Source organism: Mirounga leonina, unplaced genomic scaffold (genome assembly GCF_011800145.1).
Source record: "Mirounga leonina isolate KUSES-001 unplaced genomic scaffold, KU_Mleo_1.0 Mir_239, whole genome shotgun sequence".
NCBI classification, from domain to species: domain Eukaryota; kingdom Metazoa; phylum Chordata; class Mammalia; order Carnivora; family Phocidae; genus Mirounga; species Mirounga leonina.
In genome coordinates, this window is record NW_023270624.1 from 542,969 (window position 1) to 555,912 (window position 12,944).

Genomic DNA, 12,944 nt, shown 5'->3' on the forward strand with positions numbered 1-12,944 from the left:
CGGTTACAGAGGAAAATCTGTGCAAATCTAAGTACAATGGAATTTGGTTTCCTTTTGAGAAAGCTGTTCATACAATTCTCCCACATTTGTACTTGGTCTGCCTGGTGGTCGGTTCCCCGGGTGACTGTTGGAGACATAACATGTGTCGTGTTCACTCAGATCCGTAGGATCCCACCTGCTTCCTGAGTGAAATCCTTCCAAGGTATATTTATTGGCTCACCTCGTATCCCCCCAGAAGCCCATGCACATGCACACGGAGGTGCAGACGGCACTGCATACTTTCTCTTGAATTTTATATTCAGCATGACGTATGTGTCAAGCATCTAGAGATTATGTAACTTCAGCACAGATTTAGGTGCCCGTGGTTAACGAGGCACATGTTTAAGACTGCAAGTACTGGCCTCTGGGAGCTCAGATGTTTTATTTTTGCTCAAGCCAGACTAAAATACGGACCGTAGGAAACAGGGTAGTTTCGTGTACCTTAAAAAACCAAAATGTTAGTTTTCAGGATGTATAAAACAAAAATAAAATGAACAAGAGGCCACTAAACTTTTTCCTTTCTGTTTGTTTGTATACAGTCTTTATTTTAGCAGGGTTTTTTAAATTTAAATTCAGTTAGCCCACATATAGTACATACTTAGTTTCAGATGTAGCATTCAGTGATTCATCAGTTGCGTGTAACACCCAGGGCTCATCACATCACGTGCCCTTGTTAATGCCCATCACCCGGTTACCCCATCCCCCCATCCTCCAACCCCTCCAGCAACCCTCAGTTTATTTCCTGCGATTAAGAGTCTCTCATGGTTTGTCTCCCTCTCTGATTGTTTTCCATTCCGTTTTTATTACAAAAGAATTCTTCAAAGGTTGCTGTTTTTTTCCTTCGGACCAAGTGTTGATGATTATAGCTGAAATGTCTGATGACCCTTGAACCCTATTTGGGCTTCAGCCTTTTGTGACACCGATAGTTGTAGGATAAATTCAGCAATTTTCTACGAATATCTTTTTTAAAGAGGCAGGTATTTTTCAACATGATTATACGCATGCACAGATACGATGTTTAGCCACTGGGAAGAAAAGAAGAATGTTGTAGGGAAAGACCAGGAATGTTTGGGACCCTGGGCCCAGAGAAAGACTCCAGGAAAAGGTGGGCACGGGCAGCCGACTCACTGCTTGTTCATGCTGGTAGTGAGACCAGGGAGCCACAGAAGCCCGGGGCTGGGAGACGGCCCCAGGTCTCAGTGCCCGCACCCGCGGCAATGTCGTGCCTCAGATTTTATTCTGTTTGGTTTTCTTAGCACAGATGCAGCGGTAAGCAGCAACGCCACTCCTTCCCGGTCGTCATCCATCAACGACATCTCATCCATGTCCACCGAGCAGACGCTGGCCTCAGACACAGACAGCAGCCTCGATGCCTCGACGGGACCCCTCGAAGGTTGCCGATGATAAGTCACGAGCCGTAAGCTCGCCAGCAGTGAAGGAACTCCCGCTTCCATGGCCTGAAAGGCTTGGGGGGTTGATGGAACCAAATAGAAAAAAACTCCATGTTCTGCATGTAAGGAACACGATGCCTTGCCCTGCTCAGTTCCAATAGGATTGCCTGCCTAGATTATACAATGAAGCAGACTATGTCTGAAGAACACAAGTGCAAGCCACACTCGTAGAGATTTTGTGCAAGGTCATTTCAGGTGAGCAATTAGAATAGATGATTTTTTATTTTAAGTTGTACGGTAATAGTAGTGACAATTTCTCATCCTCAGTAACTGTTGGGACATATATGCATGTGACCACGTGTGCTTGCTCAGGCTTGCCATCTAGCACTTTGGAAATCAGTATTTAAATGCCAAATAATCTTCCAGGTAGTGCTGCTTCCAGAATTATCTCTTAATCCTCTTAAGTAATTTGGTGTCTGTCCAGGAAAAATACATTTATGTGTATTAATTGGCCACCATCATATTATCGTATCTTACCTTCTTTTATGGTATGATTTATTCTATCTTTTGTATTTCAGAAGGAATATAATTAAATCTATTTAATAAATAAAAAAATACAACTTTTCTTAAATTTGTCATGTTTTGGGCTGAGGATTATCACTGCTAAAACCAAGAGACCTATATGGACACTTTGTTTCCTCTAAATTGTCTTAGTCTGGGATGACTGTACATTCAGCTTTATTGCATGATAAAATTTTAAGTTTTGTGCTGCTTAAGACGTATATGCCTTTACAGTCCTAATCTGCCCTCGCTCCTTTCTCCTGGTCTTCTGGACTCATTAATTTAAAATGCCACCTAAAACTTCACCTTCTTTATAAGGCACCTAACGCTCCACGTCAATAACACAATGGCAGATTCTCGAATCCATTAGAGGCGAGAGTAGAATTTGACAAAAACGGTCACTGAAGACAACGGCAGTGACTTCTTCCAAGCGCTTGCTTCCCCCGAGACTGGTCAGGGTCGTTCCCGGGGGAGGCACCATCTCCCAGGGCAGCGTTTCCGGTTTCCAACCTAACGTTCTTCCTCGATTTTCTTTCTTTGCTGAAAGAAACCCCATAAACCGCCTCCCTCCTCCCCCCCACCCCTCCACTTGGGTCTGTTGTAGGAAGCAAGGCGATTCAGGACACCTCTGTGATGGTGGTGTTTCCCAGTTCATGGAGCATTTCTTTTTCCTAAGGGAAACCCATGAATTTTCTGGGAAACCTCCTCACAGGGTTATGGAGGAAGCACCCTCAAGAGTAGTGATTAACTATTGAGTATTTTCTGATCTAAAACTGCTCACCTGAAATTGATGCTTTCAGACTTTCTGATGTGGAAATCATTCAGAGTTCCCGAAGTTACTGAGTATTGAAGTGTCACTACAGAAATGGGGTTACGATGGTCACATTTTGGCTCCCTGTGCTCGTAATGCTTATCCCTTGAGCTTATTCTGTTACAAATTCCTATCTTGTGTTTAACTGTTTGGGAAGCTATTGGGTCAACATTCTATAGAATGTGTTCTGAGGAGGAACTTTGACAAGAAAGTTTATTATAAATATTATCTAAAATATATGATTCTCTCTGCACCAGTTGTATCGTTGGTTGGTCTTATCACTGGAAACTGGAACCCTTGATGAACAAAATTAGTATTGAAGTACTAGTTTTATATTGTGAGGTTTAGACGCATTCAAGTACAAGAGGAAATGCTGACTTGGATTGAAGCAGAAACACCTATGATATGGCTTAGGATGGTTTTGGTTTTGGAGGCCTGATGGTACAGTGAAGAAAGTTACCATTATACATATATAAACATCTTAAAACGGCCTTCTCTCTAATATACATTCTTTAACAAGACTTCACTAAATCTATCTTTAAAAAGAAAAAAGAGAGTTTTAAAAATGCATCATCTGCTCTAGGCTTCTGTGAACACGGCACGGGGATGCTGAGGGCACATGAAGCTCCTGCTTGTGAGGTGCCCTTTGTGAGTGGAGCCGGGTGCCACCCACAGTCTGGGTTCTGGTCAGTTCTGCCTCCGTGCATTCACGGGGGCAGCCTGTGTTGGTGTGGGTGGCCTTCCTGCCATGCCCACCTTCCACTGGGGAGCAGCGAGCACACCTAGGACAGGCCACGGGGCTGCAGGCAGCAGAACTCTGTAGAAATACCTCACCCCACGTCAGGGTCCTCCCCCTGAGCCGAGATGTGCCGAGGTCCTGGTGCAGTGTAGACAGTTTCAAACTGCTCTCGATGGCTGAATGCTGACGTTGGAAAAAGAACTAAAACGTGCTCAACTTTTTCATCTTTTCTATTTTATTTTTGTAATTTATACTGTACACAACCCTGGAAGTAACTATTTTGGACACATATTTTTCTAAACCAGGTAATTTGTCATTAGCCTGGAATTTGGACTAGGTTTATTTTATCTGTTGGCTTCGTTTTCAGTCAAAAAGGAAATAACTGCCTCCCCTAGGTTGGGTCTTGACCTCAAGTGCAGGTTTTGGAGAGCAGATAGGGTCTCTCGGAGCAGGAGAACATTGTGGAAACACAGACTGCTCAGTGTTGATCAGTCACGGTCGTGGAAACGGCAGCAGGGCTCTGTTCTCCTCTCTGGGACGCAAAACCCAGAGCCTCCGTGCTGGAAGGAGAAAAGCCTTGGCAGGGCCCCCTGCTGACACCCAGAGCCCCTGGTTGAACCGCTGGATGGGATCCCGCTTGAATCCAGATCTGATGCCCTGTATGTAAGTCATGGTAACGATGTAGGAGTTCGTCCGGTTGATTTCTAACGTCCTCCTCTGGTGTTTCATGCTGGCAGCAAATACAGGTGTGACCTTCAGATGGCAGACCTCAACAGTAACATTGCCTAATGTTTTATAATAAAATATATTATGTGTGTTTTGATTGGTGAAAATAATACAGATACATTTTAAAAGAGAAGTGTACAGCATGTCCAGTTCTTTTGTGTTTTTAAGTGACGCTTGGCTATATTTCCACTTCACCATCTCTGATTACAGATTTAACATGAACACAGGCTGATGCTGGAGTGTCGTCATTTCCATCAGTATTAGCAAATGTTTTTAATTGACAGGCAAAACATTTCTTTTACGTCTCTGACTGAAGATGTTCTGCAAATTTCTGATTCTCAGTTTTCAAAAATACGCAAGTATACAAGATGGAATATTCCGAGTATTGGTGTAAGAATTTTTCTCACAAGGCGTGGCCGATGGGTCTTTACTTGTCTTACTTAGAATAGTTAACAGTGTGGTTTTGTGGATGGGATAAGCCACTTTGATTTCACTTCTGGGTTCGAGGCACTTTAAGATGTTCACTACTCAGGGGTGCCTGGGTGGCTCAGTCGGTCGGGCATCCGACTCTTGATCTCAGCTCAGGCTTGATCTCAGTGCAGGCCCCACATTAGGCTCCACACTGGGTGTGGAGCCGACTTAAAAAAGATGTTCACTATGTAAAACCACAGGACTGGAAGGGCCCTCAATGGCTCACTTTCTCTTCTCTGCTTCAAAGGGCTAGAATCATTCCAGATAGATGAGTATCAGTCTGATTTGTAAAGTTCTCTAGAGAAGGAAAACCTTCTTCTTGATACAGGTCTGGGTCCCATTTCTCTATCTTACCCCCTTCAGACATTCAAAGCAGACAGTACTAAAATGCTTTTTATTTATTGACTGAAATGGTGAGTGTAGTGGGGTGGGGGCTTTTTGGTGGGGGGAAGGGTAATCTTTCAAAATAACCTAATATTGTCCTGACGCTCCTATGGTATGAATTTAAGCATAAGGTTCCCTTTGGCAATAAGGCAGTTATTCAGTATTCTGTTTTTAGATCAGGAAAACTGGTAACAAACTGAGAGTGGTCAGTCATGTCTCGTTGAGACCATCTGTGACCAGGATTTAGGAAGGATGTGCCTGTCACGGCCATGGGGAACTTGGCGTTCACTGCGTTCTCAAGGCCCTGGGCCACACACTCCTTCACGGTTTGAAAGAGTCAGGCTTTGGGGGCCCGGGATCTTTGTGAGGAAGGGTGTTTGCTATCCCCCTGTCTCTGCTGGTGCTTTAAAGTTGGAAGGGAAGTTCGGAGTGAGTTCTCAAACACAGCCCGAGGCCTGCACCACACCGAGGCGGAGGACGGACGGAGCGCGGGCTTGCGTCCTCACACTGCCTTGTGTTCCTGCAGGTGCACGACTCACTCTTCTTTAGTCATAAGCCCCGTTGGGGGGGTCTGAGGCAAACAGTGCCCCTCCCCAAAGAAAAATGCCATGAACACAAAATTCTGCCACACTTTTCGAGGAGTCCTGGCCCCTGGTGGATACCGTGTGAAGAGCCCCATTCTAGAAGCAGCTTATAGATGCTTCATGTGTGCAGAGGGAGGCCAAGCCTGCAGAAGAAGCCTCTTCTGCTCTCACCAGCTGGGACACTTGCACGCGGATGTTGGGGACGTCTTCACTCCAAGCCCAGCACTAGTCAGTAGTCTCAAAAAGAAAAACAGAGGGGTTCAAGTCCAGTGAAAGGGATCATTTCTGTTATTCCTTCCATGTGGAATTTAAGTGCAAGACTGAAAGGAGCTTATAATACAGACTTCATGGAGACACGGACAAAATTAAATCCATCTCTTCATTTTTCAAGAAGTAGTTCATGCTGCGCTTTGAAATAAACTCTGAACTTGCCCCCGAAATCCCTATTTTAAATTGTCGGTTCCCCAGTAATATTTTCTGCCCTTCTCCCAAAACTTCCCTGACTTTCTTAGAATTTCTATAAGCATGCTTTCACCTTAATTGCATTTACTCACTTCGCTTTCATAAAGCCTAACAATGGATGGAGAGACCCTCGTTCAGGGCGGGAATGCACCTGAGGAGGCCGGCCAGCCTCTGCTCAGATGGCTTTAATGAAGGAAAGGCCCTCCCCGCAGAGTTCTGTGTAGTTTTGACCATCAGGAAGTTCTTCCTTTCACAGAACAGAAACCCGTTCCCACAACTCCCATGCCTGGGGCCCTAGGCCTTTCCCTTAGGTGAAATAGAGGGAGTCTGATCCATCTTGTGAGACAAGCTTTCCTCTTTTGGTTGAAAAGGTAAGCTGCAAGTCTTCCTTTCTCTACCTTCAACTCAAAGTTCCTCCAACCCTCTCCCACCTGACAAAGCCCCCAGAGCCTCACCATCTTGTGCACCCTATAAATGCGGGCCTGGAAGTGAACGAATATTCCAGATACAGCCTGAGCAGCGTGCCCAGCAAGCAAGGCCTCCCCAGCCAATTAACACCATCGCGGGGGCCTGAGCTTTCCCAGCCATGTCACCCCCGACGCCTGCAGTCCATCGGAGCCCCTGGATTCTGTGCCGTGGCACTTAATCCTGACTCTATCAGCCTTCACGGGCGTCCCGTCTGCCAGCTTGTGACATCTGTCAGTTTTAGGAGCACACACGTGCCTTCTGAAGATTCATGCAGGTGGTGATCAACAGTCTTGAGTGGCAGAGCCTCAGGACAGACCCCGGCAGTCACAGAGAGGGGCCCATGTGGCCGGCGCATCGTCCCCTCCTCGGCGGGGGTCCCTCCGCTCAACAGCAACGTCGTTCAGCCGGTGCGGCGTGTTATCTCGCCAAGGAGGTCAGGAAGACGCATCCTAATGGATGCCACACAGCAAGCCGAGAGCACTTTGGCAGCATCCTCTGAGCTACTTCCTCGTCACATCTCAGGAAGAGAAAGGAGTCTGTCACCACGCACTGGTGCTCGGAGTTCATGCTTCGGTTTTCTCTCGGGAGGAGCAGGTGGGGAGCGCGCCAACTTCCCCTTCTAGATCTACATTCTTGATAGCCTGTGGCCACTTAGAAGACATGGCCAGTTGTTGTCCATGTCCGCAGGTCAGGGAGTGGGTAGGGGAGCAGGGTGGAAAGGCGCGATGGCCTTACTCTGTTTCCGTGTCCAGCCCCGACCCCAAGCCGCTCTCCTGTGGCCCGTCCACAACAGAGCCTGGCTCGAGCCGCGTACAACCTCAAAGGTTTATCGTCTTGAGTAGGCCTGCCTTTTCGGAGAAGCTTCCTTTGTTTTCAAGGAATAACCATCATGCTGCCCTCAAGAAGCTGTAAGAGATAAATATTGGATCAGCAATACTCACCTGTCTGTATTTATTCTCACGTCCCCTCAAAGGTGGCCCCTCACTGGACGTGCTGGACGGCCCACGCGGCCTGCCTCCCTGCCCTGCCGGACCGTCGCTCCCACAGGAGCTCGATGCTGTGTGGCCTCTCTCCGTCCCTCTGTTCGGTTCCCCGCCTCCGCTCATAACCCAACATCACCCTCCAATCGCTCCCCTTTGAAACAGAAATCAAGAGCAGTCTATACTCACTTTCTCCACCTCCTCGCCTCCCATCTGCTCCCTATTTTTAAAAATGCAAAAATATATATATTCTCTCTCTCTCTCTCCCTATATATATATATATATATATGTTAGAAAGTATAATCAAGGATGAGAAACTAAACATACCGTATTCCCCCCTTCAGAGATGACCACTGTTAATAACCTTATTGTGTATCTTTCAGATGCTTTTATATGGACATATGCACATCTAGGTGGTTTTTTTGCTTGTTTGGGGTTTTGTTTGTTTGTTTGTTTTTGCCCAAATGGGGTCATACCATACGTGCTTTTATAACCTGCATGCTTCATTTACCGATCTGCAGCTGTCCACATCTGTAAATTCTCATCTGGCCTAATAGCTAGGCCTTGGGATTTCCCCAGTGTCCCCAAAGTCTTTTACCGGTGTAACCGGCCCTTGCATTCCTGGTGTCCAATTTCTGGTTGTCATGTCCTTAAGAAACTTCCAATCCCCCATGACCCCAGCCCGTGGTACCCGGCACGCTGTCCCCACAGATGTGGGCCCCCCTCTAGCACTGTGTGGCTGCTTCCACGGGGGTGCACTGACCGTGCTCCCCATCTCCAGCATTTGCTGGATCTGCAGGCTTTATCGAAAGGTTTGATAGATACATGTACATCTTTTAGTTATAACGCATTTAAGTGATATCGTGTCCTTTGTACAAACTCCCATCAGAAGATACTTCATTCTTTTTAACCCACTGTCAGTGATGCTAAAACTGCCCGTGGGTTCGGGGTCTCTGGCCCAGTCCTGCCTCATTACAGCACGTATAGTCACGGTATTGCTCCCTCTGACCAGAAGGTCGGCATGCCCCCTCCCCGACATACCATGTGCTAATCCTGACTATGAGCAGGAGTCTCAGAGAGCTTAGGGGAGAGGGAGGTCCTTGATTCTACCATCCCCCCGATGCCATTTCTGGGACTGTGCTGTCGGGGAGCCTTGGCATCAGCCGGGGCTGCTTGGTGGCCCCCAGGTGAGGCCTGGCTGAAGGGGGACTCCACGCCGGTCCCTTCTCTTCAGCCACCAGTTTTCAGAGTGGGATGTGGCTTCAGTCACTGCCTCACGTGGTATCACAGGAGGGTTTGTTTTCTCGTTAAGTATTCCAACCATTCTTTTTGAGACTTAAATTGTGGCCAGGGAAGCTCCCCCATTCCTGATTCACACCAGTGCTCTGAGCTCATTAAGCTTTTAACTTTTTATTTTGGAGTAGTTTCAGAGTGGGCGCTCCTGGCTGGCTCAGTCGCTAGAGCGTGCGAATCTTGATCTCAGGGTCGTGAGTTCAAGCCCCAGGTTGGGGCTGGAGCCTACTGAAAATTAAAAAAAATCGTACTAATGAAGTAGTTCCAGGGTGACAGAAGAGTTGCAAACATAGTTCAAAGGATTCCTGGATACCTTTCTTCACCTGGGTTCCCGGATGCTAACATTTTACCGCACGCACGTTAGCCTTCTCCGTCTGCGTACGTGCAGAGTACGGACCTGTGTGCATACGTTACATTTATGCAGGTACACGTGGTCACACATCTCTCCCTCCTGATTTTTACACACGAGCACCAGGCTCTTTAACGTCTAACGAACTCATGCAGAATGCCTTGTAGACTAAAGCACAAGGACGCATAGACACGTATGCACATAAGCACCTATATATCAAAAGCGGACACATTCATAGTGTTTATAATAGGAGTGCTCACGTGGGTAAATGCATCCACATGACTTGAGAAAAACCTAAAGAATCCGTGTGTGTGTGTGTGTATAAAATGACAGTACCACAGAGAGAAATAAAAAGTATAGTTGGGATGCACTCCTCTCAGAAACTGACAGGTCAAGCAGGTGAAAAATGAGCAAAGATCTAGAAGATTGGAATGCCACAGTTATTTAACTTGGGCTCATACAGAATATTATACCCAACAGGCAAATTCCCTTTCATCACGCATGGAACTTAAAGGAAAAAGGACTACGTACCAAGCCATAGAGGGCACCTCAGTAAATCCCAAAGTCCCTAATACACGACAGTTTTTCTATGATAATGCAATAAAATCCAAAATAAATTTGAAAAGATCGCCCACATCTGGGGACTAAACAGTACACTATAAGCAACCTACATGAAAGAAGAAATCATAAGGAAAAATTGAGAAATTCCTAAAAGTGCACGGGCCCTAAAAAACACAACATAGCAATTTTGGTAGCCCCCAGCTAAGGCCTAAATACATGTATCAAAAACAAGACAGGGGCGCCTGGGTCAAAAACAAGAAGCGTCTGCCTTCGGCTCAGGTCGTGATCCCAGGGTCCTGGGATCGAGCCCCGCATCGGGCTCCCTGCTCAGCGGGAAGCCTGCTTCTCCCTCTCCCACTCCCCCTGCTTGTGTTCCCTCACTTGCTGTGTCTCTCTCTGTCAAATAAATAAATAAAATCTTTAAAAAAAAACAAGACAAATTGTTAAAATTGAGTTCAGTATTCAACACGGGCGATTGACAGAAGAGCAACAGATCAAGGCCAAAGGAACAAAAAAGGTAAGAAGAATAAAAATAAGGACAAGGACAAGAAACTAGAAAATAAAAATGAGAGAAAAAGCAGCAAAACCAAAAAATTAATAAGGCAGACAAACCTCTGGCAATACTGGCCACGGAAAAAAAGAATATACAAGTAACAGCAAAGAGAAAAAGAGAAGTAATCACAGACGCGATATTTACAACATTCTAACACCCATGATAATCTGCGAGAAGCAGATCATTTTCAGTAGAAATAAAAAGGATTGAAATTGTCTCAAGAGTGATGACACTAAGTACATCGTACATGTGAATTTATGTAATCTCAACAGTTCCCGTGAGCTCAGCATGTTTTCTCCAACGTGAAGTTGGGGAAACTGAGGCAGGGAGCCAGCGTGAGCTCCCCCAGCCCGTTTGTGCGCAGACAGGGGCTGGGGCTGGACAGGCTGGTGACGGCCCCGTGCGTGTTGCTGTGTGTTCAGGAAACTCCACTGGACCAGTGGCCATCAGAGAAAGGGAAGTGCCAACCGAAGGCCACCCCCCCAAAATCCCGCCAGGACCAATCAATCTTACGAGTCAGTTTTTACTAAACTTCCACACAACAGAAAAACCCTCTCTTACCCAAGATTTTCAAACCAACCCCAACTCCGTTTGGAAGGTTGGTATAATCTTGATTCCAGAATTGGAAAAAGATCAAGATCACATGCCCTTTTCATAGATGCTAACTGAATCCGACATTGTATGGTTTCCAGAAAGCAAGGATGACTCAACACAACTGTTTCAATAAATAACCTATTTTTGTTTTTAAAAAGACATGCTCAGAAAACTCTGAAAAGAGCTTCCTTTGGGGAGTGGCGGGGCTCATTCGGGGAAGAGCAGGAGGAAGCAGAAAGTGTCAAACATCCTGAGGCCACAGCCTGAAGCCACCTCCCGATGGGGACTGGTGCGGCGTGTGCCTGTGTGTGTGTGTGTGCATGCGTGTGCAAGCTGGCCAGCAGAAATGCACAGTGCACCAGTGCGGGACCGCCTGGCACCCGACCAGGAGAAAGAGGTATTGGCTGCACCCACCGAGAGGACATAGACCAGGCCTCGCCCTGCCGGAGCTCGGTGCCTGTGTCCCGTTAGCCTGCTGATCCCCCGCGCCGGGGTTGGGAACAGACAGCCCGGCCGGAGGCAGAGAGCACGGATCCCCAGGGAAATCCTGCCGCCTCTGTGCAATGAAAATGCATCCTTCCACAGACCCACGCCCAGACTCCTCACCAGGGCCAACCTGCTTCCCGGGCTCCCCTGCCAGGCCCCCTCCCGTCCCCTCTCCTCCGCACCCAGCCACAGGCCGTTCCTTCCTTCCTTCCGACCAGTGCTCGCTCCGCCAGCAGCTCATACATAACCGGACCATAAATCGGACGCACAAGCCCCTGCCTCTGGAGACTTGACTCCGTGGCTGCAATCACATACTTAATGCAGGTGAGCTGACAACTACAAGGAGAAGTTGCCTGGGGGAAGGAGGCTCTAACCCCTTTATCACCAAAAGGTAGGTCAGCTCTGCCCCTGTGGTCCCGTCTCCACCACCGCCCAACGGCAAACCAGTCCTTACGCACAGGGACAGCGGCTGTAGTGACCCAAGGGTCTCCTGGCTACCACTCTCGTCCAGCTACCCCCTGTCCTGCCCCCGACCCTCGAGTGAGCCTCGGGACGCCGCTGTGACCGCCGTGTCTCTGCCCCCGTGGCAGCCTCCGCGGCCCCAGCTGACCACGTGGCTGTTTTTCAAACCCGAGCTCCCACCGCCACGGGGCTCACTCCACCTTTATATGTACATCATCAAGGTCGCCAGCATCCCGCTTAGGACAGACGGATGTCGAAAACCACAATGTGTGCTTTTCCTGCTGGTCCACCGTGAACCACTGAAGGCCGGTAAACCACATTTACCGTTGTGGGCTGGTACTGGTGCTGCAAGAGGCAGAGTCCTGGGCCCACCCCGACCCTCTGATTCGCAGGCCTTGGCAGGGTCTGCGGCCCCCAGGTCAAAAAGGGCAGGCCGAGCGCATATCCACTCTGCGCAGGCACGCAGGGGCCCTGCGGACGGCAGTTCCCCGCCTCGGCCGTGCTGCCCCCGCACCCCACACAGGGCAGCCAGGGGAAAGCAGGGAGGGCTTGGGCGCTGGGTCTGCTGAGCCACCTGCACGGGCCGCCTGCCCTCTCTGAGCCTCGTTTGTGGACTGGTGTCTTAGTCTCCTACTGTTGCTGTCTCTACTTACCACAAACTCCATGGCTCACAACAATGCAAGGGTATTATGTTGCAGTTCAGAAGGTCAGAAGGCCCACCTGGGTCTCAGGAGGCTTGAAGCAAGCTGTCCGCAGGGCCAGTTCCAGCTGGAGGCTCAGGGGAGGAGGTGGGGGTGGTGGAGATTTGTTCCTTGCCTTTTCCAGCTTCCAGAGGCCAGCCACATTCCTTGGCTCATGGCCCCTTTCCTCCATCTTCAAAGCCAGCAGCGGGCATCTCTCTGACCCTACTCCCGTCCTCACATCTCTGCCCATCTCCCACTTTTAAGCACCCGTGTGATGACACTGGCTCACCCAGATCATCCAGGGTAGTGTCCCTATCTCAGAGTCCTAACTGAATCACACCTGCTGT

At 48.3% G+C, this 12,944-nt stretch overlaps 1 protein-coding gene across 5 annotated transcripts in view; it reads left to right on the forward strand.

Moving 5' to 3' along the window:
- MAPK9 (mitogen-activated protein kinase 9) overlaps positions 1-3,055 on the forward strand; it is a 50,849-nt gene extending 47,794 nt beyond the window's left edge. For 4 of the 5 annotated variants that reach the window (XM_035029373.1, XM_035029371.1, XM_035029372.1 and 1 more), the window contains one exon: positions 1,301-3,055. In XM_035029373.1, the coding sequence (XP_034885264.1) occupies positions 1,301-1,443 (143 nt within the window). In that variant the 3' untranslated portion in view covers positions 1,444-3,055. Of the gene's footprint in view, positions 1-1,295 lie in introns of all 5 variants that reach the window. The other variant, XM_035029374.1, reaches the window with a different exon arrangement.
- The last annotated feature ends 9,889 nt before the right edge of the window (positions 3,056-12,944 follow it).